Source organism: the organism of the source record quoted next (assembly GCF_019968955.1).
Source record: "MAG: Porospora cf. gigantea A chromosome Unknown PgA_NODE_290_length_23855_cov_360.098, whole genome shotgun sequence".
In the NCBI taxonomy this organism is placed as follows: domain Eukaryota; phylum Apicomplexa; class Conoidasida; order Eugregarinorida; family Porosporidae; genus Porospora; species Porospora cf. gigantea A.
Window position 1 is genome coordinate 1 of NW_027151577.1, and position 23,855 is coordinate 23,855.

Consider the following 23,855-nt stretch of genomic DNA (forward strand, 5'->3'; position numbering starts at 1 on the left):
AGCCTTCTTGGATATCTTCTTGCCTTTTCCTGACATCTCTGAAATTAGAATTTCTAATATTGCCGGCGTTTAGTGAGACACAAATTTTCAATTCTGTCGCACAGCACATTTTTGAACAGTGTGGGCCTGTGCAAATTCTAATCTTCGTGACATGTGCAAAAAAGATTTTCCGACTTCTCCCTGTTCAGTAGAGTTATTCTGCTGTTTTTCCTTGGAATAATCGCTGTTCAATCTTGTTTGAACGGTTTTCCATATGCACAATTATTTTTTTGCGTTTTTCCTTAGAGTCGGCTCACAACATTGTCGTTCGGGAAGATTCGGCTAGGGAAAGAACTGAGGATGGAACTTTGATACTTCTCGCACATCGACAGGCAGTCGAAGGAGCGGATCCGCCGGATGCAGAAAACCGCAGTCATCACCTTTAGCGCATGAGTGTTGCATGTAGAAGCTACAAGCGGAGAGAGGAGAAGGAGCAGAGCTGTTAGTGCTAGGAGCGGTGGACTCGGAAGGTACAAAGACTGGGGCATCGAATCGCATCCCAGTCATTTCCGGATCCTTAGCTGGCTCGCAAGCTGGTACGACGCAGCCAGGTCCTGAATTATCATTGGTCTTCCTATGGAACTCGAGAAGCTTTCCGAATTTGCTGTCCAGCATTCTCTTCAAGAGCTCCTCGTCACAAGGGGTTTCTGGCAGCAAAGTGCTATTCATATCTTGGAAGCCACATCGGTAGACGACCTTCGTCTCCTCGATGGGTGAGCAGAAAACGTACCGCGCCTGGCTTTCGATATGCCAATCGCTATCAATAGGCGCGTCATCGACAATACGTCTTCCAAGAACGAGATCCCTAGGGTACCGTGGATCCACCATCCTCAGATTTGTATGTTCGAGGCGGATCTCTCCTGAGTAGACACTCGCCTGAGGTATAGTATCCGGCTTGTTTCCATCCAAGGACACGTTCTTAAAAACCGTTGGTGATGTCAGATGCGTCCACTCCCGGATGCCTATTCGGATACCAGCAGTATTCATGGTGGTCGACATAAGGTTCGAATTCAGCTCCACGTTTACCCGAGGAGTGGAGCCCATGAAATTAATAGCTTCGTAACGTGGTCCTGACATAAACACCTCAGAAAGGCGCTGTGCGAACACCTTGAGGTGTCGACGGACCATAATCAGTCGTTTGAAGTCATTAGGCGTCGAGGGTCGACCACGGGTCTCGTACTGCTCGATGTCGTGCCTCGAGTGAAACCCAAAAATGTTACGACCCGTGGACTGGCTGATGCTATGATCGCCACTAACATAAAGCCCTCCGCAATCTATTTGGATAGGCACCAGGAATTTGCAGAGGCTCGTGTCGAACGACTGCTTAAAGAGCTCGCACACCATTTTAAGCTGGTCAGGTCGAATGTTGTAGATCTTACCCAGAGAGACGTGAAGGAAGGAAGCCCAGACGTCACAAGCGGACTGTCCGATGCCAGTCGGGTCGGTTTTGCAGACCTCCTCAGGTTTGAGAGAGGAGTCTCTGGCGGGGGTTGGGGACCCTCCACGTACACCCCGACCGAAAAGCATCTGTGCCGACGGGGGCTCTCCGTTTTTTTCAAGGTCAAACGCGTAGAAGTGATTAGACGTGTCCACGTCCACCACGATACTCGCTCCACGAATGCTGAGCGGCATGACAATGTTGATGTCGTAGAGACCTTTGCACGCTTCAAGGTAGATCGGACTGCTGCGGCGAATGTCTTCATGACGTCGGAAGAAATGCGCCGGGTCCAGGTCCAGGCCTTCCTCATCGTTTCCAAAAGACGTCCAGAGATCGGAAACAGTACGCTTGGTGTGTCTACTAGGACTGAGGGGCAGAACCGGACGCTCCATATGGTCCCGGATGTTGGCGGCTTTGAGGTGAGGGAAGAACCTAAGCAGGTTGTTTTCACGAGGCGGTTTGGTTGGCTTCGGGCCTCCATTGATCATTCGCAGGATTAGCTGCCCCTGCTCGTGACCACTCGTTATATTCTCCACGGCGCGCCTGATCGGTTGAGACTCCTTGTTGAAGAATGCTGGAAGGTTGGAGTTGTTTTTTGTTGACAGTCCTTGTAACAGATGACGAAGCTGTCGCCTTTCGTCGACGGTTACACTCTGGTTCTGGGCCTTTCTAGTTTTCCACATGGCCTGCTTCTCGAGGTTGCGGGAGAGAGATTTGAACACCTGATCGACCTCACCATCAACCGGAAGTAGTGATTGCGTCGCAGGTTCCACGACTGCCTGTGCGGAGTCGAGATACTCGATACTATTCATTGTGTAGTCGTTGGCCAGGGGAGTTGGCTGCTCGAACGATTGGTCCACGGGGGTAGGGTCGTCACCCTCAAAATCATTAGCTGACGGCACTGTCATACGCTATGCTTTTGTAAACTTTTGTAAAATAGCGCCATTATTACGTGGGGCCTCATGTCACCACAAGAACGAACTCAACCATCTGCGCCACCCACCAGTAGTATCATGCTACGAACATAATAAAAAACACTCCAAATGTCATGAGAATGCCGAAGATCTGTATGTCGGCTAAGCAGAACTCACCTTCATAATCAAAGAGCGGTTACTGGAGAGACGCTTGAGGTACCTCACCAATTCGTTCTCACCTGCCCTCAAGTTCGACATTGTGAGGTCAGCGTCAGCGTCAATTCGAGTCACCATTTCTTCTTGCTGCGCGACCATTGTGGCGACGCGACTGAATATCTGCCCCAGTTCGGCCAGCACTCGCTGGATGTGCTCTACACCTTCCACCCTGGCTTGGTGGTATGCTGAGGCCGGGTTCTCAAGTGCCTGCTGTTGCGGAGCGCCGGTTTCGAGGTCCATAAAGGGGGAATCTGTCTTTCGACCGAAGTCGTACTTTTTCCTTCTGGAATCGCGGTCCTGAATGCTCTTGGTTCGGAGGTCGAGGGCAGCCTTAAGCTCGCGAGTCTGGTCTAGCAGGCGATTCCGTAGAGTGCCTATCTGGGTTCTATGGTGGACTTCGTCCTGTGACTGGCCTCTGACATTGCCCTCGACGGCGTCAAGGCGGTTACTTGCGGTTGTAAGACCCGCCTTTATCTCATCGACCAGTCTAGATACCTCGGAGGTGTTGTCTTCGAATATGCCACCAGACCTAACGACTGCGTTTGCGACATTTTGATGACTCACGCTTCTTAAGCCTTTGCAAGCGAAGACGGGACGCATGTAACTCCTCACCTAGCTCGCGAACATCTTGTTGAAACGACGAAAGGTCAGGGTCCCCTGAATCTTGAGAATACGACGGACTCACGTTTAAATATTGCTGCTCGAGAGTTAACCGCTGTGCTTCTGTTGACGTAGCCTAAGAACTCCTGCGTTCGGTCCATTTTTACCGAAATATGTCGCGGAATCCGAGTGTCTCTGTTGGCGACCGAGAACACTTACGTCTGGCAAGGCGCGCCTCCGTCGTGGCCAAGCCTGAGGAACCTATAGAGCTAAACGAGCATCTGAGGTGGGCCCGCAGCGAAGTAATGACAGGCATGCTGAGGCTAGTCCTATGGCTTCGGGTCCGACGACCTTTACGAAGGCGATTCGCAGCATTAGGCACATCAGTAGGCGATGCGACAAGTTTAAGGTGGTCGTGCGCCTGGAGAAACTAGTGATGCGCGTTCCCCAGTCGGTACAGATTCATTGTGAATGGGCGCGAGGGGGCAAGACTGTCAGAATCGACGACCATGTTATTTTGACGAAGGCCAATTGGTCTGGGGCGTTTCAGGGGTCGGAAACGGTTCTACTGGCAACCCTGTTCCGCGAGTCGCACGAGGCAGGGCATTTCATAGACGAGGAGTCAGGCAAACCCTTTGACTATACGTGCAAGATGTCGAAGCTTCGAATGATAGAGATCACAGATGCAGTGGAGCAAAGGAAGCAATCCTGGGGCGAAGTCCAGTTCAATATATCAGATGCGGTTAAGAAACGATGGGGAGTTTGGCATCGTATGTCAGTCAATCTTCTACGGACTCGAGATCCACTAGCCAAGTGCGAGTTCAGTTTCACGGCGTTCTGTGCGAACACTGACGCCGTGACTATGCCGGCACGGCGGAATGCTCTGCTACATTGTGACAGCGTCACCCCTACCGCACCAAGCTTCATGTCGAGGTCCAGCTCAGGTGGCCGGCGACGAAAGCAGCAGTCAACCTCCGTTGCAGCCACCGACCGAACCCCCGCAACCCGACGTGAATCGACAGCGAGTCGATTGTTCTCCCGTATGAGTGCTCGAGGACGGGGGTCGGACGTCTCACTGGCACTTACTGACCAGTTTCTGACAGACCCCGCCAAACCAAAGCCGACGATCTTGACTCCACAAGGTCCGCTTGTACAGCAACTCGACGAGGCCAGCGAGTCCGGTATCCCGTCCGATATATTCAGCGTACCGCCTGTGTCGGAGGCAAGCGCCCGCATGTCCGACGTTACATTGAACCCGCGCGTGCGAGAGCTTGGAGCCCTGCGGCGAAGCTCTATGAAAGGTGAGGAGAGGCGGAGACGCAACTCACTTCATGAATCCGTTAGATCACGCATGTCTTGGCGGGAGTGCGACGATTCTAGAACCTCACGAGCAGGTAGAGGCAGTCCCACGTCCAACGCGGACGATCTATTTTCATTCGGACCTCCCAAGGCTGTGCTAGACCAGGAGGTGGTCAACAATTCCAAGCGAATCGACGACATCCTGGTGCAACACGCGGAGGAAATGGCTGACCTCCAAACAAGATTCATGCGCGAAAAGGAGACGCTGCGGACACGAAACGCAGATCTGGAAGGGCTGGTTGTTGAGAGGGATACGGAAGTCGAGACTCTCAGAGCCCAGTTGATGGAGATGCACGCAGCCCTGGCCAGAGCGCATAAAATGGTTGACCTCAACTCCGTAGATGCCGAACCAGCCAATGCTCTCTCAGGTTTGGAGCGCGCTTTGAAGCGAGAGGTCAACAGCCTTCAACGTCGAGTCAATCGTTCAGAGCTTGGTAATTCGGAGCAACAGAGCGCCATCGACGACTTGTGGAACAAGCACTCTGAACTCACAGGCGACTATCAGAATCGCTGGACGGAGCAACAGGTCGCACATAGCCTGAGCCATGCTACCGACACCGCCAAGGTGAAGGCTCTAACTCAACAGGTTTCGGACATGAAGCTGCAGCTAGCTGAGGAGATTAACCTACGACGAAGCGCTGAAAACCGCGTTACCGAGCTGAAGAAAGTTTTAAGTGCTGATGATCCCAGCGCGGCGCGACGTATCTTGGAGGCGGATGCACTGAAGGCTCAGCAGGGGCTCGAGGACACTCGGCTTCGAGAGCAGCAAATGCGGCAAGCATTCTACGACCAACTCTGTGCTTTGGAAGGCGGCTTGACCCACTACAAGGATGCGATGAAACTGGAGGCACACCGGCAAGCACAGGATCGCAAGGCGTTTAAGAAGCGAATCGCTGAGTTGGAGGCGTTGGTGGAACTCGCTAAGGACCCGACTGATGTCAAAGTAGAGTCGGACAAGAGCGACGCCATGAAATTCATACACAAGATCGACCACCAGACGAGGCGGCCTCAGTTAATTGAGTACTTGCGAGAATGCGAGTACCAATACCATGCAGTGCTCAGTGAGCGAGACGAGATGGCTGCCCAACACCGAGCGATGAGTGAAAGTCTCCAGAAGAAGGTGACGAACTACGCCTGTCTTGTGTCTGATCTCGAGTGCCAGCTCTCAAGCATGAGGAAGAAGGAACTCGACAAAGACAAAGAAGGACTGGGTAAGCAGTTTCTCAGGATGATATCCGTCACCAGCTCCGGCAAGAAAGACGACAAGTCTAAGCGCAAACGTGAAGGCAAACCAAGTGAACGTGAAGGCAAACCAAGTGAACGTGAAGGCAAACCAAGTGAACGGGAAGGCAGACCAAGTCTACGTGAAGGCAAACCCAACGAAGGCGGAGGAAAGCCAAACGAAGGCGGAGGAAAGCCAAACGAAGAGCATCGCTCGCGACGAGAGCCTAGCAAAGCTAGGGGCGCCAAGGAGCGCTCACCCACCAAGTCGTCGAAACATCGACACGAGTCCGCCTGTAACGACCGTAATCGCTAACCAGAGAAGAGGGGGGCACTGCATCCTCCAACATTCCCCCATCCACAAAAAGCTAAGTAAATGCCATCTTGCCTAACACAATTCAGTGCACTACGTTTCGTTTGGGAGCTTCACGCCAACAGGAGACTTTGGAGGCTTCATTCGGTCATTGACCTTCTTCCACCAAGCTGTCATCGACGTCTTCGCCTGCCGGAACTGTGCAGTGTTCAGAAGTTCAGTTTCACCTTTCTTGTACGATCGGTAGCTCTGCAAGGTGTGAAGCCTGAGAGCTTCTGAAAGCTGTTCCACTGTTGTTTGAAACTGCTGTTCGCTGCTCACGGCCTGCAAGACAGTCGACCTCGCAAGCAGCGGCTTAACAGCCTTGCAGTCGGCTACACGCCGAGTGAGGAGGGTCTGTTCTTCCTCCTCCCCGAAGTCTTCGGCAGTCCATTCTAGGTGCTTGCAGATCGTCTCTGCTTTCCGTACGCAGTCCGATACAGCTCGGATTAAATTGGCCTGGGCAGTTGGCAGCTCAAGAAGTCGGTGCATTATCTGTGGTCAGTAGGTTGGTCGCCTCACGCTAAACATAATCTTTGTGTCCTTGACCACCGACAACACGGCGGGGTGAATCAGGTCCATATTCTTCGAGGTTCTGGTGACACGGTCGTCGGGGTCTGAGTCTCGCAGTGGACGGGTATAGAAACTCCAGCTACTCGCCGAGACCCAACCTCTCAGCAGCGTCTCCTCGAATCGCTCGCTCAGGATATCGGACAGCTTGGTGGTGAGGCGCTGTTGGTGGTCCTGTACCATCAACAAAGCTACGCGTGTCTCCTTCTTACTACTCATAGTCCGTTCAACCCAAAAGCGATAGTGCAGAGGTGCGGATATGTCAGGCTCTCTTGGCGAATCAAAGAGACCTGTTGTGACTGGGGAGTGGTTTCTAGGCGGTGGAGCCTGGTCAGTCTTGTCGAACATGTGAAGAAACGCGAAGTAAGGCCTCAGGAACTCACTTGAGGTGACTTGAGAAAATTCGTCTGGTTGTACAGGTATGTCCGTGCATGTAGACTTCAATTGGGGGCAGGTAGAACGTTCCAAACGCTCCACGGCCCTTGATACGCTGTCGGACACGATCAGAAGACTACAATACGCATGGCACAAATTAGTGGCTGTCGCGGACTGCAGCACACCCAGTTTGATAGCTCTGCCACCGAGAACCAGTTGGTTTGCCTCAGAGTTAAACATGGTCGTGAGTTCGGCTGCCCTGGAACCAGCGTCAGCCATGGCGACAGGCAGCATCTGAGCGATGTCGAGCAAACTGTGTGCGGACGTCTCCACCAGCTCACTCCGTGATTGCACTAACGAATCTCAACACGGAGATTGTCGTGCAGCGTTCAGGTCCGTCACTCTCAAATTGTAGTCCGTTCGCTGGGATCAAGTCACGGTCTCCGCCGAGGAGAGGCACGCATTTAGACTGCACCAGCCTCTCCAGTTTGCTACCGGCGAGGCTGACCTGACGCTCCCATTTTTCGCACTCCAAGGATTCCTCCAACAGAGGGACGCAGTAAGACCTGGAGAAGTGGTCAAGTAGCTGCCGACTCCTGTTTAGCATCAGTGCTCGTAACGCTGCGAGCGACGACTTCGCCACAGCTTTCACGTCGTGAGCGGCATCCAGGGGGATACGAACATCCTGGGTGTTCTCTGAAAGGAGCTCGTGATAGACCTTGAGCAATGTCCATGATACACTTCCCAGCAGGGAGCTTTCCACTAGTAAGTACTCCCGCGCGGCAGGAAGACCTCCCTGAACTAGTTGGCGTTGAAGCGTGGCCTCCCACGCCTGTCCTCTAGAGAGCAGAAGCACCCCAAAGGCATCTAGAATGGCCTTAACGGCCTTTGAGACGAATGAAAACAAATGCTGGTGCTCTGCGTTGTCTGACGTTATATGGCTCACCCTCGTGTGCAGCGTCTAACACCAAACACCCCAGCGCCCTGATCATTCGTAAGTGACTAAGCAGTAGAGGACAGAAGGCCATTGAAACTGATCGTAAAAACCTGCAGGGACTCAATTTCGCCACCGCGGACGAAATGCGGCATGCTAATGAGTCACTGGCGGATGTAGGCAAGGAGAGAGACTTTGCGATGTCCATGAGAAACTGCTTCTCCGGTGACAGCAGGTGCAGGAACTCTTGAAGGCCAGCGTTCAAAGAGAGAACGGAGTTGACGAGATCCACCACCGCTGGGCCGTCACTCCAACGTCTGAACACAGGGACACGGCCCGAACGTGATCGGCATGTGCAAGGGACGTGCAAGGGGTAAGGCAGGCGGTAGGCATCGAACTCCTCCGCCTCCTCGCGGGATTCGCAACTAGCCTCCGCAAGCTGCTGCGCAATGCAGTTGAGTGTGCGGAGTTTAATACTATGCACAGCCGGCATCAGGTCGTTCGCACAGTCAAAATCTGCATGAGGGACGGGCATGGAGCTCACTCTGGCGTAGCACCTCGAAAGTGGGCAACAAACTCGAGTACAAAGACACCGCTTCCTGTATGGCACCCGCGTCCAGAAAACAGGACACCCGCCGTAAATTGTAATGCAGAGAGGAGATGCTCTCGAGGTGGTCCACAGCTGTCTGGAGCCTCTGTTTCTGTCTGCGTGCATATCCCCCTCGCACCTCACTGCCGCAGGTCTAGTATACTCAAGTCGTCTCGGCAGAGCTCGTCCTCCGCAGAAATCAGAAGCGCCTTCACACTGGCCACCTCCGCCTGCCCCCCTGCTATTGAAGGCCCTAGTTTACTCAGAGTGTCAGTGGCTCGTAGACAAATGCGCACATCGGGACGAGTGAGCCTCGCCTGTAACGCAGTGTCAACCTCGTCCAGCCACCGTATGACATCATCCTGAAAGCTGGAGACATTCTGGCCGAGGCGACTCACAGGCAGGTCGTCCATCGCCAGGCCCTCAGTTAGGAACACCTCCGGAACGGATAGGACGAGCTCGGGCGCAGGGGGACAGGGAGCGGTTACCCGTGGGTGAACCTTGGGGGTCGACGACACCTCAGTGATCCGGTCGATAAGGGTGGGCATGAACATATCAATAGGTGTTTGGGAAGGAGGTACAACCACAGGGCCGACATTCAAAGCCGACGCGAAGAATGAAAGCGTAGGAAGCTGTAAAAGTTCAGAGAGCTCGGAGAGCGCCGCGTTGACGGAGTCATCTCGCATGCGTCAAATCACTATTTGCCCCTCTGGGCGTATTGTGCGTGGGAAGGCGAATTCTATGCGAAACTCTTTACTGCTCTGGCGAGCATGCTGGGGCCTCGTTTGAGAACCCTCGTTTTCAGCGAGGCCAAAGTAGATCTGGGGCGCATCTCTGGCCAGCTGCAACCTACAGCCCAGAACGCCACTCAACATGGAGGCAACGACTTATTGACGCCAGAGCTTACAGACGTCGCTGAGGTGGTGCAGGACGCTGTACGTGAACTGCAGGACGCTCACTGAGGAGGCAAAATATCCTCACTGCGATGGTCGCCCGCAAAGCCCCCAGACTGACGGTCGACCTGGCTGCAGTCGCAAGTGCCCAGTTTGACGAAGATGCGCTTATAAATCGGGCGATTGCCAATGCTGCGAGAAATCGTCAGCAGCTCGCCGCCACTTCCGAGGAGCCTTGTCATGGTCGCTCTTAGCGGTACCGCCGATATCCAGAGCAAGGGCAAAAATGATGATGTGATGCCCGTCCAACCCTCATCGTCCTCAAGCCTTTGGAGCAAGATTATGCAGTGGTTCGGGTCAACCGAGCCCCAACCCAAGCCAACAACAGCGGATGAGACGCATGAGCCACTGAAAGAAGTGGACACCCAACCAACCGAGAGTCGCGTGCCTCTAGATGATGACCACTTTGCAACCGAGAATGACGACTCCGATGAAGTAATTGATTAACTCTACCTCATATCGTACGAAACACAAGCCTGCTTGAGCTCCAGCCCAATCACCAAGTGTCGGCTGTTCTCAGGGTGTTGCCCGAATGACAGGTGGCCGGCGAGGGTCTCGCCTGCCTCGAGGGTCAAAGGTGAAGCCGAGTCAGTCTTCAGGTGCAGCAGAGTCTGCTTCCAGTGCGTGCCCGGTCTCTCTGGAGATGTAGACAAGTTTACAGATCCATTGTTTAACACCCCATGCTCTGTCCGTGCCATCTCAAGATCCGCAGCGAGTGACTCAGAGCTTGCCGAAAACAATGTATCGAACGAAAGAACCAGCGATGTGCTGAAGTCATCAGCCACCAGGTCGAAAGACCCCCTCCAGCTCTCAATTTCCTCCTTACTGGTCGTTTCCAGGTTCCACCTTCCCACAACTGAACTCTTAGACCGCAGGTAGCTTCCTGGCACCTCATCGACGACGGCCTCCGCCAAAAAGGCCTCTGAAACCGGTTGCAACAGCGAGAAATCCAGCCCGTAGGGTCTTTCCTTCAACCAGTTGAAGGGGCAAAGGCGAGGCTTCCAGTTCGCTAGGTGCAACCGCAGCACTGCGCCGTTAGGCAGCACTCGTCCACTCGGAACCAGGTACCGGTCACGGGCGTCCAAAACCGTGTAGAGCATGCTTTCATACATGAGGGCGTATCCCATCCACTCTGATATGATGATGTCGCATTGGAAGGGGGTGCAATCCGTCGGGACAACAGATCCCCGGTCAATTTTCATCACAGTCGTTCCGTCAGGTCCAAATACCAAGTCGTGCTCTTCTACTTTTCCAGCCACCAGTTGAATGTCGGCGAACCCATTGGCAGTTGTTATCTTCTTCGCTAGGTCCAAAGTTTTCTGAGCCGCATCTAGACCGACGACGACCCGAGCTCCCGCTTGCTTGGCGAACATAGAAAGAACTCCAGTTCCGCAACCAACGTCCAATATTATCTTGTCCTTGAACAACTCCTGATTGCCGATAATGAAGTCCTGATATGCCCCTGTGCGTTGTTGGTCCAAGATCATGATACGGTGGATCTCCTGATCGCTGTAGCAACCGAAGTATGGCTTATCTTCCACACTGGTGCGAGTCTCTTTTGGCTCGTTGAGTTCGGCTTCAGCCAGAACATTGTCAGGGAGTGCCAACTGGTCGACCAGCCTCTCAAGAACCTTGATTCGCTCCTTGAGCATCGCGCTTTCCTTCTCAACCGACACACAGGAAGTAACCTGCTCGAAAACCGCCTCATCATCCGTTGTTTCCTCCTCATTCTCATAAAACATCAGGCTGTTGTCGTGGTCCGCTCCTGTGAGCACGGAAGTGTCAGCCCAGAAGTCGTCTGTGAGGAAATTCTCAACACCGCTGAACCCCTCCTTCTTGGCTTCCAAAAGAGATAGAACCATCGTTCTGGCCAGCAACTTGTCAAGTGCCTTTGGTCGCCTATCCACCAACGCAGGCAAGTCGACTCCGTGACGCTCTCGCAGGTGCTCCAAAACCACCTCAGGGTCCTGCGCCTCGAATTCACACAACGGGCACTTGGCCATGCCAAAGTCTACATCGGAGTCGCTATCAGACATTCTTCAGAAAAGCGAAATTCACTCATTCACTACAGTTTCTGGTACTCCAGTTTTCCTTCCAGCTTCTTCACGTCGCTAAGCTTTCGGGTAGCTTTGAAGAAGTCCTCTTCGATACAGTAGTCTCTTTCCGCACGGATGGCAAACATGCCGGCCTCAGTGCACACATTCCGCAAGTCCGCTCCGTTGAAACTCTCACAAAGCTTCGACACCGCCTCCATGTTGATGTCTCCCCTCTTCATGATCTTAGCCGAGTGAATCTTTAGAATGTCGTGGCGGGCCTGCTCGTTGGGTAGTGGGATCTCGACTTTACGGTCAAGGCGGCCTGGCCGCATCAGCGCCGGGTCCAGCACGTCAGGTCTGTTGGTAGCCATGATGATCTTTACTTTTCCAAGCTCGTCGAAACCATCCAACTGATTCAGCAACTCCATCAGCGTTCTCTGGATCTCTCTATCGGCGGACGTTCCTTGGTTGAACCTCTTCCCTCCAATGGCATCGATTTCATCCATGAAAATTATACACGGCTGGTTCTCTCGTGCATATGCGAACATCTCTCTGATGACGCGAGCTGATTCCCCGATGTATTTATCCACGATGGCGGACGCAACGACCTTCAGAAAGGAGCAGTTCATGTTTGACGCCAAAGCCTTCGCCAGCAGAGTTTTCCCGGTTCCTGGGGGGCCGTAGAGAAGGACGCCTTTGGGACTCTTAATTCCTACACGCTGGTACAGCTCCGGATTAGTGAGAGGAAGCTCGATGACCTCTCTGATCTCACGAATCTGCTCCGTCAATCCTCCGATATCGGAGTACTTCACGTCTCCGGGGTTTTCCTTGAGCATGGAATACACCATAGGATCCACTTCTCGTGGTAATTTCCGCATGATTGTCAGGGTCGTCATGTCCAGCGTCACACGCGAGCTCTCAGTAAGCTCCGTGCGCAACAGGTTCGATCGCACTCCCACCACGTACCGTGGACCACTTGACGCCTTAACAATGTACCGTTCTTCATCGAGTTGCTTTAAGACCTCGCCGCAGATCTGTCCTACGGACTGAACCGCCTTCAAGTGATCCTCGGAAAGAGTCAGGGCTTCGTTCTCTTTGGCTACTCGCTCTCTCAGCACCTTGACTTTGTCACCGGCAGTCTCGTGCTCCTTGACTTTCAATGCATACTGTCGGAGGACTTGAGATCTGTCAGTGTCCACTGCTGCTGACATCGATGTTTCTTAAAAAGAGATTTTGGCCTTTCAAAGTCAAGAACCACGAATGCTTCGTCGCCTAGGGCTAAGTGGCCAGCCCGATTGCCTGTACGCAGTAACTGCGCCCTCATGTATCATTCTACGTCTCGTAAAAGTATCGATCGGGGATGGATCATTCTACGTCTCACGAAAGGGTGTGATGGAAAAGACTCACTGCAGTGGGCGGTTAACGGCTGCTTGGTGTAGTGGTATGGTCCTGGGTTCACATGGTATGTTCTATTCTATTACCCACGAAATAGACTCACTGCAAAGGTCAATGAGTGGTTGTCTGTACGCAGTGACTACGCCCTCAATTATCTACGTCTCGTGGCTCTCCGCATGCACGTTCTTTCACTCACGCCACCTCGATCTCATCAACTGTGCCCCTTTCGGAAACGTAAATGCCGTCCAGGAACTTTCGGATATCCTTGTTCCTGACTAGGCAACTCTGGTGAATGGCAGCGCACGACTTTGCAACGGCGTTGACGTCGATGCCAGAAATCGCGATCTCATCCTTTGTGGTTGTCTTGGTGATGATCGCATCGCCCTCCAAAGGAATAACTCGCGTTCGGTTCTCGCCCATGAAGTTTCGGATCTCGATCACGTGCCCATCGTCGACAATGTTGGTTGAGATGGGGAAGTGATTGTAGACCAAGCGCATCTTGTACTGGAATTGGTACTGGACACCAGTGCACATGTTCTTGATATGCGAGAGGACCGAGTTGATCGAGGCTGCCTGCTTCTTAGTGGCCAGCCACATATTCACGACAACCTCGCCATCCGCCACGTAGAGCTCACACAGCACGTGCTTAAACGAGCGCGTGCAGGTTCCGTACTTCCCCTTCACAGTCACTATTCTGTTGGAGATCTTGACCTCAACTGTGAAAGAATTACATCGGCTTAGGAGAGGTAGACTACATGCATTTGCTTACCATCCTCAGGGATCTTGTAGGTATTGGTCGACAGAATTCGCTTCATGCTGCGGAGATGCCACGGAAATCGGCCATTTTCCCTCGAACTGTCCGTTCTGTCCCGGTGGCAGCCTGCACCAGAGGGGGACTTTACCGCATCTCGTTTAGGCGGTCGTCAGATGGGTATCAGTGTTGATTCGGAATCAGTGACCTAAAATATATTTGACATGAACGTTGAAAGCAAACACCCTACCCATGCATTCATTCAAATCCGTTAAATCCTATCCCTATGTCTGCTACGTGGACTCCAGACGAATGGACTTTCCTCCTGGGCGTTGCCTCATCCAGTGAGGCTCTCCAGAACTTCAGACGTTCATGCTCCCTATATCTGTTGGACCGGATAGAGGCGCATGACGAGGACGGCGCGTCGACTATTCCGCCGATGGCTTTTGCTGCTCGCTTCATCGGAGAGTACAACGCTTTCCAACGCGCTGAGAGGGCTCGACAGGTGATCTGTCCGAGCCAGACTAAGGCGCGGCTACGGTTTGTGCACCACCTGTCATCTAGAGGCGTCATCGTCCACACCCCAAACCGCTTGATCGAGTACATGAGGTCTCTGGGGCTCGTGTTGTACTTCACTGCCTGCGCAACTCGACCGTGGTTGTTGGGTATCGAGTTTTACATAAGTAACCTGCTGAGGGATGAAGTACGCAGACCCGCACGACGAAGACTACGCGTTTCCCTTCCTGCCGCCCTTGCCTTTCGGTGTGAACCGGCACTGGACACTTGCGCAGCTAGAGGCGCATTTCGGGGCTGCAGATTCCACCGTCTATCGCAGAGAGAATCTGGAACTGGTAGTAGCGTGGAAAAACGTGCTGGGCAACTTTCAAGCGCATGTGGCAATACGCCTTGATGAACGGACCAGGTAAGGTTAATGGCACGCAATCGACAGACTAGAACCGAAATCTCTCGTGCTCTTCACTGGCGTCTTTGAATCCTTCTTCGAGACCGGCAGCCACAACGCTGTATACTCTACAAGTCTGCAAACGGATCCCGGTGAATCAATGCTTTGTTGACCTCGCGGCTAAGAGAGTCCAGCAAATCATCCAGCGTATCACCGCGAGCGGCGGCGGTGGCGAATGCAGGCGGGCCGAATCCTAGGCTCGCTGGGTGCTCGAGACATCGCTTGCTGCTCTCCAGGCCAGCAGCTACCTTGGCTTGAGCGACGTCTGAGGGCGATGGCGAGTCTAGCGTTCGCGATGTCGAGCCGGTAGATCCCTCAATAAACCCTGTTGGAGCTTCGAAGGGATCGAACAGGTCGAAACTGAGTCCAACTCGACCTGAGTCACCTACGGATTAGTTCCACCAGTCGTGACCTTCGCCGCCTCCGGAAAGGCCCCGAAGCCCAGAAGGTCCACTGCGGGATTCGAGGGCGGCGCGACCGATGTGTCCTCCGGACAGCTCGCAGGTGGCTGTCTTGAGGGATCTATGAACAACCTGTCACGGTACTTCGCCTCGATCCATCTACGGACGTAGTCTTTGTCCCGATGGTTTTGCGGCTTAGCCATTGTTGGCGCGAATTCCCAAAAACGATTGCTGCGATCATTACCTACTCTGGCTAACGTATCGATCCACTCTGGCTTCCACTTGTCAAGTGTCACACTCTTGACGACGCAAACGTGAGTACCGAGTGCTCGAAATTGGCCGCTGCAGTCGATGCATACCAGAGTACCTAGATTCACCACTGCCCAGTGTGGGCTGCGGGCTGGGCAGTCAGTGCACACTTGGTTCCCTGGCAAGCTGAGAAGCGACTTCAAAGACATTGAAATACCTGAGAAATTCGGCACTTCACAACGGCGATATTCGGCTTTCCAACAGTCAGCCACAGTTTTGCAGTACGGTCTACCCAGTTAAGGAGGGGATTGGAATTCGAATTCCAACGAATGGCGATACGTCGAAAAACACTTTCAGGCTTCACAGTGAAAAAGCCTATGAATAGCTTAGCGGAGCCTAAGCTCAAAAATTCTCTATACCAGGCCTTGTTGGGCCTGTTCCAAGAGAGCTAGCATTTGCACAACGAGCAGCTCGGCAGCCCGTTTAGTTACTTCGTTGGCGATACCCGGCAGGGACAACAGCGACTCAATATTTATCTGATCGATTGCCGTTAGCGCTCCTGTAGTTGCCGGAGTCACATGACCCAGCGGCAGCCGGATGTCGTTAGCAGCATTCGGCATCGGGAACCTGGGCGTAAAGACAGCGGCGTGCACTGGGGCGTCTGCTGGTGTCGTCATGGCCGGAGTACAGTCAGAGCAGGCTCCCTTGCACGCGCAACCTGTTTCAGGCCTCTGGAGCGCCCGACCAATACGCAGCTCTTTCTCGCCATGGGCGAAGGGGCAATAGTACTGCTTACATTTGTCGGGCCAATTCTTGCAGAGGGCCGTCTTGTATATCGTCGGATGATACATCTGCTCTTCTTTAGTGTGGCTGTAGGTGCATTTTCTGGAGGCCTTGCACGTATTCTCGGCGCGCATTTGCCGTCCTTCTGTCTTGTAGAGGCGGAGATTCGGGCAGATTTTAGGGAAATACGTGACAGCGTACGGATTCCTGCGTTGCCACGTCATGCAATGGGAGTACTGACACCTGTCATCGTTTGGACAGGGCTTCCCGCTCTTCTTGTACGGACACAAAACTGATCTGAATGTGGAAAGCTCCACATCCGAGAGCAAGGGCTCATAGCGAGGGAGCTTGCGCTTGTCCCGGCCAGCTCCCTTACGTGGAGTATCGGCCGGTCTGGGGCTAGACACCGAGGTCTTCCATGTACGGGGGGTAGAACACTCACTGCGAGGCGACGACCAACCTCCTCGCGGCGTAGAGCAACAGGTATCATTTTCCGAGTACCCCATGCTCTGGTCGCTCATCATTTAATGTGAGGAAATAAATTAAAAACATTGCTGCCCCACAAGAGGTCACTTCTTTGCCGCTTCAGCTGGCATGCTATTCTTAATGGTACGTTGAGTCCTGTCTCAGAGAACCGCCCCGCACCCACCACCAAACGTTGAGACTGATGACGCCAAGATTTATGACCACGCCTGCGACCATGACTGCAACGAACATCAAAAGATAAAGTTCGTCGAGATCTCCGAATGGGAGACTAAGTTTGTCCCATATGTTCAACATATATCGAGGATTCGAAGTACGTGGTCATTTGACACTCATATATCGCAATCATGACGCGCTAGCGACGCTTTCGAGGGCCTTTATGCTGGACAGCTGCTGCTGGAATCCTTCGTCTGACCGCTGGCGGAGCGCTAGTAACCGGCTCAGCTGCACAACGCTTCGGACGAGAGATTTACAGGCTGGGTTCGGGGTAGAAGTCATGGCCGCCAGCTGGGAGTTAGCAGCTTCTAAGCCCGAAGCCATTTCCTGTACACGAGCGATCTCCAAGGAGGTTTCGTGGAGCTTACATTGGGTCTGTTTCAATCTGTGTAAGGATATCTTCAGCGACCCACTCATGACGGCTGCTGTGCATCTGAGCGCTGACCTCCTGATACTTCTTTTGAATCTCTTGCTTCGCTTCAGTGGCCATGTGCAGCGACCGTTCGAGAGCTGCTACCTTCAGCTTTAACTTCTCCGTCTGCCCCTTGAAATCCTCAGCATTCACAATGTCAAGTCGGATTCGCTCTACGTTCACCTCTTCTAGTTGCAGATTCAAGGTCTCTACATGGCGGTTCATCTCAGCCATCTGCGCCATCGCCAAATTGCGATCGCACATAGCACGGTCCAACGCGACACTTGAGCTGGTTTGCTGCGCCAGCAGCAAGTCGCGATGCTTGCTAACGTCCCCGAGCAAGATTTGAAGGTTGCGAACCTCGCCGTCCGCGTCCTCTGGCAGCGCCGTCGCACTCCGTTTGCGAGAGCGAATCTCCAGCAACTCGGTCAAGGAGAGCACTTCCTCCCGGGCTGCTTGAACACAGTCCTTGCTGGCATCCAGCGCATCGGCCGTCTTTATAACCTCCAGTTCTTTGGCTCTGACCTCCTGTGTTAGACTTTCTATCGTGACTGTGAGTTCCTTGACTCGGCTGTCCTTCTCGGCTAACAGAACGCCACACCGGTCTTCCAAATGCCGTAACTGCTTCAAGTCCTCCCCGTGATCAATGATTTCCTGCTCGTTGCGGCGACGTTGGTCGGTCAACTCTTCCTTGACAGACGCCAGCGAGAGCGCGTGCTGCTCCGCCTGATCCTTGAGTGTGGCCAACTCAGTGGAGAGCTCGAGTCTTTCAGTCTCCAGCCGTGTTCGCTCTTCCAGACTTTGCTGTGCACGGGTAGTCAATTCTTTGGCAGTCTGCTCCCTTTCCACTGCGAGGTTCAACTCCGCCTGAAGCCTCTCCACCGCCTGCTCCGTCGTGTTCAGAGAATTTTGAAGCACCTCCAATTGCTGGCGCAAGACGCCCTCGTTAGTCTGAGCACGCTCTGCCGCAGCCCGCCAGTGACCTGCGAGTGTGTCCTCGACGGGCTCGACGGCGACGGTAGGAGTAGGAGACGTAGAGTCAGTTGACAGACGTTGCCTCAAGCGAGCCCCCACCTCGCACTCCAGTTCCCGGGCGCTCAACGCACCTTTAAGCTCGGCCAGCTGTATGGTTAGTGACTCAATATGCTTGGTCTTGTCTTCCAAGTCTAGGTCACGACTGCGAACAGTGCGAGTTATCGTGTCACTCCGCCTTTTTTCTGTATCGATGTAGACTCGTTCCTGGTCGATCCGAGCCCGAAGCTGCTCGGTTTCTGCCTGATACTTAGTATCGAGGACCGTGAGGTCCTTTCGGAGGCGGTCACACTCACTCTGCCAGCGTGAGAGCTCCTCCGTCCAACTATTCCGCAGGTGCTGCTGGCTTGAAGACATTTCTTCAATCCTCGCCTGCAGACTGCTGGCTGTGATTTCTCCTTTGTGGATCTCGACCTTCAGCGAATCGATTTCCGCTTGCTTTCCGATTAGCTCTCTCTGATGAGATTCATAGTTGCTCTTTAGATCCTCAAGTCGCTCCCTAAGACATTCGTTCTCCTCCTTAATTTCGACGACCTTTCTTTGATCGGAGAGCGCAGTCTCCCGATACTGCTTAACTCTGACTTCCCGCTCATCGCAGAGCTCCTGGGAACGTCTCAATTTCTCCTCCAGTTGAGAGACCGTACATCGACACTGATCCAACTCCATGCTTATGGATTTCACCTCCTGCTGATGCCGGAGTACGGCGTCATTCCAAAACTGGACTCTGGTTGACATGGCCTGAGCCTCGTCCTCTGGACAAACACAATCTAGTTTCTCTCTCAGAAGCTTTGTCTCCTTTTCTCGCTGCACCAGAGACTTGATGGCTGCATCTCGGGCGGCCTCGAGCTCTCTGTTCTGTTGTTGGAGATAGTCAATCATCTGTTGGCACTTGGCCTTGTACTCCGAGAACTCTGCTGCGGCCCTCGCCGTTTCGGCCATAATCAGATCTCCCTGGCGCTGCTTCAAGCTGTTGAGTTCTTCATTCAGCTCGAGCATGTTCTCGTACATGGTTTCCATTTTGCCAACTGGGCGGCTGGGAAAGGCGTCTCCCACCCTAGCTCGAATCACCTCGTCAATTGCTGCGACAAATGAGCCGATGAGACACTTGCCTGTACTCACCACTCTCTGGTACCTGCGCGTTTGAGAGCATTTCAAGTAGGGCTTCACAGGTTACATTGGACACAGCCAGCTGGTTGCACATCTCCTTGTTCTGAGCTCTGACTGGATGCATTGATCTTATCAATGTTTGATTCTTGCACTGAAGATCGATATGATCGCCTTCCTTGGAGGCCACCTCCGCCTTCAATGATTCGACGGACTCAGCCAATCTTTGGTTGCTGTCATCAAGTCGAATGAATTCGCGCCGCTTCGGAGAAAATCAGAAGGATTAAAATAATCTTTAACAATAAAGATTAAATAAAGTTCAATAAATAATGGTTATTTTAAATAGACATAATATCCTTACCAACTCAGCAGCTTCCACCGTTAGCGATTCCACCTTAGTCATGCTGCTATCCAGCTCAAGGTGCTTTTCGGCCAGCTTCTGCCGGCACTTCGCCAGTGCAAATGTCTTGGCGTCCAGCTCGTGCAAAAGTGCAGTCGCCTCGTCTGTGACGTCCGCCGCACAGGCTTCCTCGAGAATGGTTTTCACGTCGGAGGCCTTGAGCGGCACGTAAGGAGAGTCGTTGTTGGACAGTTTGGGCCTTTTAACGGACTGGGCAATCTGCAGATCGTTCCGAGTAGAGAGCAGCTCGCACTTCAACTCCGAGTGCGCGGTGTGAAAGTCATTGATCTCCTCCTGCAATTTCTTTTCCACTTCGTGCCTTTCTTTCAGCTGCTCACGCAATCCGTTAGTGAGGCGCTCATAGTGGCGTAACTGGTTTTCATCAGCTGCTACCTGATTCTGTAGCAAACGAATGCTGTCCTCTCTCTCAGATCTGACCTTGACAATTTGTTCCTCCTTCAATCTAACCATGTCCTGCTCACGAAAAAGCTGCCTCCGTAGCTCCTCCAAACCGTCCTCCTTTTCGCGCATGGCAAGCGATATCTCCACACCGGCGGAGTCCCGGAGAGATCGCGACTTGCGTTCTCCGGCCTGAAGCTGTTTAATGTGAGAGTTCGCGCACTCCAGCTGCTCCCGTAACCCTCGGCAGGAATTCTCCGACGCCTCTAGTCTCTCCTTCATCGTTACTAGGTCAGTATTCTGACGCATTGCGCTAAGCCGCATCGTCTCCAGCTCGTTGTGGCATTTGAGGTTGGCTTGTCGCGAGGTCAGCACGGCGTCCTGACTCTCTTCCAGTAGTTCCCGCAGCTTTGATGACAGCTTTGCCAAATTATGCACCTTCGCCGACGCATCCTCACTGGGGACATCATCCACCTCTGGGAATAGCCTCTTGTGGCTCTCCTCTGTCATGGGGATCGAGTTGCAAGGGATGTTTTTGGTTTTTGCCGCAGGGCGGAAATCGAAGTTATTGTTGACATCGCTACACTCACACGTCGGTGTCCTGTGCAGTGCTGTACGGGCAGCTAACAACCTTCACTAGGCACGCGCGACCCGAAATTGCTTCTTGCACGCCGTGTACGCAGACAGCCAAGTCTCCTGGCTTAAGTAACCCGCGGTTTGCGGCCTGAATCAGCACTCGCCGAAGGACTCGGTCAGTATGGAGCACCGACGGCACGAGGACGGAACTGTGTGTGTACTCCCCGCAGAACTTACGTTACTCCGCGTAGGGCACTCATTTGGTTGGCGACGGCTTCGCTAGCGGTTACAGCCAGAATGGCCGCCTTGGGCCTATATCGGGCAAGCTCACGGGCTGTGTTGCCAGAGGATGAGATAGTCAGCAGCAGCTTGCATTGGATCTCCATCGCTGTCATAATGCCGGCCGAGGCGATGGCGTTTGGCACCTTTATCGGCCTCGTCACATGGGATCGCACACGAGCGAAGAGGTCCTCCTCAATAACGGCCCTCTCAGCCTCCCGGCAGGTACGGGTCATGGCCTCCAGAGCTTCAAGGGCATACTGCCCCTCCTCAATACGCGCACTCAATATCATCCCATCCGTCCCATCCAACACCGCATTTGCAACGTCGGAGACTTCAGCTCGTGTCGGCCTAGGACAATCAGCCATGCTCTCTAGTACTTGGGTGCTTATGAATGTGGGCTTGCCAGCAGCGTTACATTTCTCCACGACGAACTTTTGAATCATTGCGATCTTTTCAGGAGCCAAGGCCAGAGCAAGATCTCCGCGGGAGATCACCACGCCGTCTAGTTCTTCCAGAATCGTCGTGCACGCCTCTATGGATTCCACAGTATTCACCTTGCCGAAGATCAGCGGTCGGTAAGTCCCTAAAGACAGCCGAAGCGCCACTACGTTCCTCTTTGTCAGCAGTCCGGGAACCACGACGATATCCACGTTGTTGGGTTCTGCCCAAGTCGTGATGTCTGAGGTAGCGGACTGCGTCGAGAGCGGCTTTCCTAGGACGACGAGCTTCCGCCGCGGAGTCAAGCGAGTGGCGTTCATGGCCACAGTATCGATGATGTGAGGTCCCACACCGCTGACTTTCAGTGTGAGCGAGCCGTCGTCAAGAAGTAGAGTGTCACCAATATCCACATGATCAGAAAGCTTGCGATGGTTGCAGCTGATTGTGGTCGCGTCTCCCTCTATCTCCCTATCGGTGACTATCCTGACCTGGCTCCCTTGGTGAAGTTGCACGTCTGGAGTCTTCAGAGGGCCTGTTAAAAAAATACTGTGTCCGGTGTCCATCATGGCGGCAACGTGCACTCCGAGCTCCTTCGCTGCAGCCCGAAGCCTCTCTAGTGTGACCGTATGCTCGGTAGAGGACCTGTGCGCCATGTTGAAGCGCACCACGGACATGCCTCCTTTCAACAGTTTCTTGAGACGGTCATCCGTACAACTAGAGCCGATGGTGCATGCAATCTTCGTTCGGCAGGGGCCAACACTCTCTGACTGAAGTCGCAACAACAACTGTACCTTCAATAATTTGTTGGAGGCTGAACTGAGAGGTGTGCCCTAAAAGACGATTGTAGCTGTATGTCTGGGAAGGTAGCTTAGAAACTGCGTAACTGTGACAACGATTGACTCACGTTCCATTTGGCAATTTTTCCTCTGAATGAACAAACTGAAAGCATGATAATCTACCACAAGTCCCAGCTTGCTCCACTCAAAGACAAGCGAGCCGTTCGCCTTCAACCCTATGTTAAACTTTGGTCGACCCAAAACTTGCGGCACTCATCTTACAAGAATTGGCCCTGTGTGCAACATTTAAATGATCTACCTTGCAAGCTTGCTAGTGGTGCTGTGTAGTGCCGTCAGACCTCAGGGACATTACTATCACGGTTTCGACCGACACCGGCTGAAGACGCTTCACGGCTATCTGAAACTTGGAAGATTCTATTCGGATCCTTCCAACCTCTGCGAATCGGACTCCATAAGCGATCAGAGGGCTGATGCCCAGGGACTAGCTTCCCTTTTACAGGCGTTAGCCGCTTTCGAGGACCGCTTCGACTTTCGCCATCCAGAGATGCTGGCCTTCGAAGTTTGTGACCCTAAGTGCCACCCAGCCTCTAGCCTTTTCGCCGATAGACAAGCGCAGCGTATTCGAGCTGAGGTTCGGGGATACTCCAACCCGTTAGTAGTCGGCCATTCACCGGCCTTATCGATGGTGACTCGCCATGTCGAGAATCGCCTAGCCAAGCTGAACGTCTGCCTAGGACGTTATCATCAAGCGGACTTTCGGAGGCAGGCCGACGAGATCCGTGAAGAGTGGAGCGTGCAGCACCTAATATACAAGGACAAAGCCCAGCACTTGACCCGCATGTTTCCCATGTGTACTTCCAGCGGTGTCTATTGGATGGCTTCAGTCCAGATAGGAAAGGCGCTTTCGCGGCAGGATCCTGGGCTGGTACTTGATGCGCTGGTAGGCCAATGCCTGCCGAGAGCAGCACGGGATCGGTTGCATCATTTCGTGGTCCAGGATCCAACATTGCGGAGATGGCTGGTAGAGCTTGCCGGCAGCTTGGATGATCCTCTGTCTATGGGTCGAACTCTCGCCTCCCGTTCTCGAATAGAAAAGGATCTTTGGAAGAAGAATCACTACCTGTACTGTAAATCCTACCAGCAGCTGGAAGCGGTATCGCTCGAACGCCAAGGGCATGTTGTGGACTGGGACTCGTTACGTGTCGAGGACGACACTTGCAACGCCATGGTCGTAGAAGCGCCCGGAATCCCGCTGGATGTGTACGCCGCAGCAGAGCTGCCAGCCATTGAGACTCGTGAGAGGGAACTGCCGCCTGCGATTGAGGAACCTGTTACGCCTGAACGACATGAAATGCCTCCTGCGGGCATGCCCGAAAGTCCCTCTGTGACAATACCAGTACGACCTCCTCCTCCCGCTCCTAGGAGTCCTTCAGAGGAGCAACGACCGCCTGCTGAGAAGGAACTGCCCCCTGCGATTGAGGAACCTGTTACGCCTGAACGACATGAAATGCCTCCTGCGGGCATGCCCGAAAGTCCCTCTGTGACAATACCAGTACGACCTCCTCCTCCCGCTCCTAGGA

General features: G+C 53.4%; 15 protein-coding genes across 26 annotated transcripts; 5 read left to right on the forward strand and 10 right to left on the reverse strand.

Moving 5' to 3' along the window:
- Window positions 1–321: 321 nt before the first annotated feature.
- On the reverse strand, window positions 322–2,385 carry KVP18_001822 (uncharacterized protein; the record flags this gene model as incomplete). Its single annotated transcript, XM_067952199.1, has 1 exon — window positions 322–2,385. The coding sequence occupies one exon, from the start codon at window positions 2,383–2,385 to the stop codon at window positions 322–324; it is 2,064 nt and encodes a 687-aa protein (XP_067810369.1).
- Window positions 2,386–2,488: 103 nt separating this feature from the next.
- Window positions 2,489–3,368, reverse strand: KVP18_001834 (uncharacterized protein; the record flags this gene model as incomplete). 2 transcript variants are annotated; one of them, XM_067952222.1, is made up of 4 exons in its annotated part: window positions 2,489–2,542; window positions 2,569–3,143; window positions 3,172–3,264; window positions 3,293–3,368. In XM_067952222.1, 4 exons carry the CDS (start codon window positions 3,366–3,368, stop codon window positions 2,489–2,491), a joined length of 798 nt encoding a protein of 265 aa, XP_067810391.1. The 2 variants fall into 2 exon arrangements, with proteins under 2 accessions (XP_067810391.1, XP_067810390.1); XM_067952221.1 differs by lacking the exons at window positions 2,489–2,542; window positions 3,293–3,368 and having other exon boundaries at window positions 2,554–3,207.
- A 170-nt stretch (window positions 3,369–3,538) lies between these two features.
- KVP18_001830 (uncharacterized protein) lies at window positions 3,539–6,103 on the forward strand (the record flags this gene model as incomplete). The annotated part of the gene is made up of 1 exon (XM_067952216.1): window positions 3,539–6,103. One exon carries the CDS (start codon window positions 3,539–3,541, stop codon window positions 6,101–6,103), a length of 2,565 nt encoding a protein of 854 aa, XP_067810385.1.
- A 90-nt stretch (window positions 6,104–6,193) lies between these two features.
- On the reverse strand, window positions 6,194–9,293 carry KVP18_001826 (uncharacterized protein; the record flags this gene model as incomplete). 5 transcript variants are annotated; one of them, XM_067952205.1, is made up of 6 exons in its annotated part: window positions 6,194–6,634; window positions 6,662–7,397; window positions 7,426–8,002; window positions 8,031–8,534; window positions 8,563–8,723; window positions 8,752–9,293. In XM_067952205.1, 6 exons carry the CDS (start codon window positions 9,291–9,293, stop codon window positions 6,194–6,196), a joined length of 2,961 nt encoding a protein of 986 aa, XP_067810375.1. The 5 variants fall into 5 exon arrangements, with proteins under 5 accessions (XP_067810375.1, XP_067810377.1, XP_067810378.1 ...); XM_067952204.1 differs by lacking the exons at window positions 6,194–6,634; window positions 6,662–7,397; window positions 8,563–8,723; window positions 8,752–9,293 and having other exon boundaries at window positions 7,422–8,002; window positions 8,031–8,553; XM_067952207.1 differs by lacking the exons at window positions 6,662–7,397; window positions 7,426–8,002; window positions 8,031–8,534; window positions 8,563–8,723; window positions 8,752–9,293 and having other exon boundaries at window positions 6,194–6,631.
- An 84-nt stretch (window positions 9,294–9,377) lies between these two features.
- KVP18_001828 (uncharacterized protein) lies at window positions 9,378–9,569 on the forward strand (the record flags this gene model as incomplete). The annotated part of the gene is made up of 1 exon (XM_067952214.1): window positions 9,378–9,569. The coding sequence occupies one exon, from the start codon at window positions 9,378–9,380 to the stop codon at window positions 9,567–9,569; it is 192 nt and encodes a 63-aa protein (XP_067810383.1).
- Window positions 9,570–9,689: 120 nt separating this feature from the next.
- Window positions 9,690–10,007, forward strand: KVP18_001832 (uncharacterized protein; the record flags this gene model as incomplete). The annotated part of the gene is made up of 1 exon (XM_067952218.1): window positions 9,690–10,007. One exon carries the CDS (start codon window positions 9,690–9,692, stop codon window positions 10,005–10,007), a length of 318 nt encoding a protein of 105 aa, XP_067810387.1.
- A 2-nt stretch (window positions 10,008–10,009) lies between these two features.
- On the reverse strand, window positions 10,010–11,596 carry KVP18_001831 (uncharacterized protein; the record flags this gene model as incomplete). Its single annotated transcript, XM_067952217.1, has 1 exon — window positions 10,010–11,596. One exon carries the CDS (start codon window positions 11,594–11,596, stop codon window positions 10,010–10,012), a length of 1,587 nt encoding a protein of 528 aa, XP_067810386.1.
- Window positions 11,597–11,625: 29 nt separating this feature from the next.
- On the reverse strand, window positions 11,626–12,807 carry KVP18_001824 (uncharacterized protein; the record flags this gene model as incomplete). The annotated part of the gene is made up of 1 exon (XM_067952202.1): window positions 11,626–12,807. One exon carries the CDS (start codon window positions 12,805–12,807, stop codon window positions 11,626–11,628), a length of 1,182 nt encoding a protein of 393 aa, XP_067810372.1.
- A 376-nt stretch (window positions 12,808–13,183) lies between these two features.
- On the reverse strand, window positions 13,184–13,806 carry KVP18_001825 (uncharacterized protein; the record flags this gene model as incomplete). Its single annotated transcript, XM_067952203.1, has 2 exons — window positions 13,184–13,707; window positions 13,761–13,806. The coding sequence occupies 2 exons, from the start codon at window positions 13,804–13,806 to the stop codon at window positions 13,184–13,186; spliced, it is 570 nt and encodes a 189-aa protein (XP_067810373.1).
- A 222-nt stretch (window positions 13,807–14,028) lies between these two features.
- On the forward strand, window positions 14,029–14,668 carry KVP18_001823 (uncharacterized protein; the record flags this gene model as incomplete). Of its 2 annotated transcripts, XM_067952200.1 has the most annotated exons (2): window positions 14,029–14,425; window positions 14,454–14,668. In XM_067952200.1, the coding sequence occupies 2 exons, from the start codon at window positions 14,029–14,031 to the stop codon at window positions 14,666–14,668; spliced, it is 612 nt and encodes a 203-aa protein (XP_067810370.1). The 2 variants fall into 2 exon arrangements, with proteins under 2 accessions (XP_067810370.1, XP_067810371.1); XM_067952201.1 differs by lacking the exon at window positions 14,029–14,425 and having other exon boundaries at window positions 14,441–14,668.
- Window positions 14,669–14,771: 103 nt separating this feature from the next.
- Window positions 14,772–15,562, reverse strand: KVP18_001829 (uncharacterized protein; the record flags this gene model as incomplete). The annotated part of the gene is made up of 2 exons (XM_067952215.1): window positions 14,772–15,063; window positions 15,093–15,562. 2 exons carry the CDS (start codon window positions 15,560–15,562, stop codon window positions 14,772–14,774), a joined length of 762 nt encoding a protein of 253 aa, XP_067810384.1.
- Window positions 15,563–15,766: 204 nt separating this feature from the next.
- On the reverse strand, window positions 15,767–16,660 carry KVP18_001836 (uncharacterized protein; the record flags this gene model as incomplete). The annotated part of the gene is made up of 1 exon (XM_067952225.1): window positions 15,767–16,660. The coding sequence occupies one exon, from the start codon at window positions 16,658–16,660 to the stop codon at window positions 15,767–15,769; it is 894 nt and encodes a 297-aa protein (XP_067810394.1).
- A 304-nt stretch (window positions 16,661–16,964) lies between these two features.
- Window positions 16,965–20,692, reverse strand: KVP18_001827 (uncharacterized protein; the record flags this gene model as incomplete). 4 transcript variants are annotated; one of them, XM_067952212.1, is made up of 3 exons in its annotated part: window positions 16,965–17,220; window positions 17,249–19,358; window positions 19,399–19,510. In XM_067952212.1, the coding sequence occupies 3 exons, from the start codon at window positions 19,508–19,510 to the stop codon at window positions 16,965–16,967; spliced, it is 2,478 nt and encodes an 825-aa protein (XP_067810381.1). The 4 variants fall into 4 exon arrangements, with proteins under 4 accessions (XP_067810381.1, XP_067810382.1, XP_067810380.1 ...); XM_067952211.1 differs by lacking the exon at window positions 16,965–17,220 and adding an exon at window positions 19,745–20,692 and having other exon boundaries at window positions 19,352–19,645; XM_067952213.1 differs by lacking the exon at window positions 19,399–19,510 and having other exon boundaries at window positions 17,200–19,296.
- Window positions 20,693–20,768: 76 nt separating this feature from the next.
- KVP18_001833 (uncharacterized protein) lies at window positions 20,769–22,389 on the reverse strand (the record flags this gene model as incomplete). Of its 2 annotated transcripts, XM_067952220.1 has the most annotated exons (4): window positions 20,769–20,967; window positions 20,996–22,241; window positions 22,270–22,353; window positions 22,383–22,389. In XM_067952220.1, 4 exons carry the CDS (start codon window positions 22,387–22,389, stop codon window positions 20,769–20,771), a joined length of 1,536 nt encoding a protein of 511 aa, XP_067810389.1. The 2 variants fall into 2 exon arrangements, with proteins under 2 accessions (XP_067810389.1, XP_067810388.1); XM_067952219.1 differs by lacking the exons at window positions 20,769–20,967; window positions 22,270–22,353; window positions 22,383–22,389 and having other exon boundaries at window positions 20,992–22,152.
- A 175-nt stretch (window positions 22,390–22,564) lies between these two features.
- On the forward strand, window positions 22,565–23,855 carry KVP18_001835 (uncharacterized protein; the record flags this gene model as incomplete). Of its 2 annotated transcripts, none has more annotated exons than XM_067952223.1 (1): window positions 22,565–23,855. In XM_067952223.1, a coding segment is annotated over one exon (1,291 nt), but the record flags the coding sequence as incomplete, so codon positions are not given. The 2 variants fall into 2 exon arrangements, with proteins under 2 accessions (XP_067810392.1, XP_067810393.1); XM_067952224.1 differs by having other exon boundaries at window positions 22,565–23,827.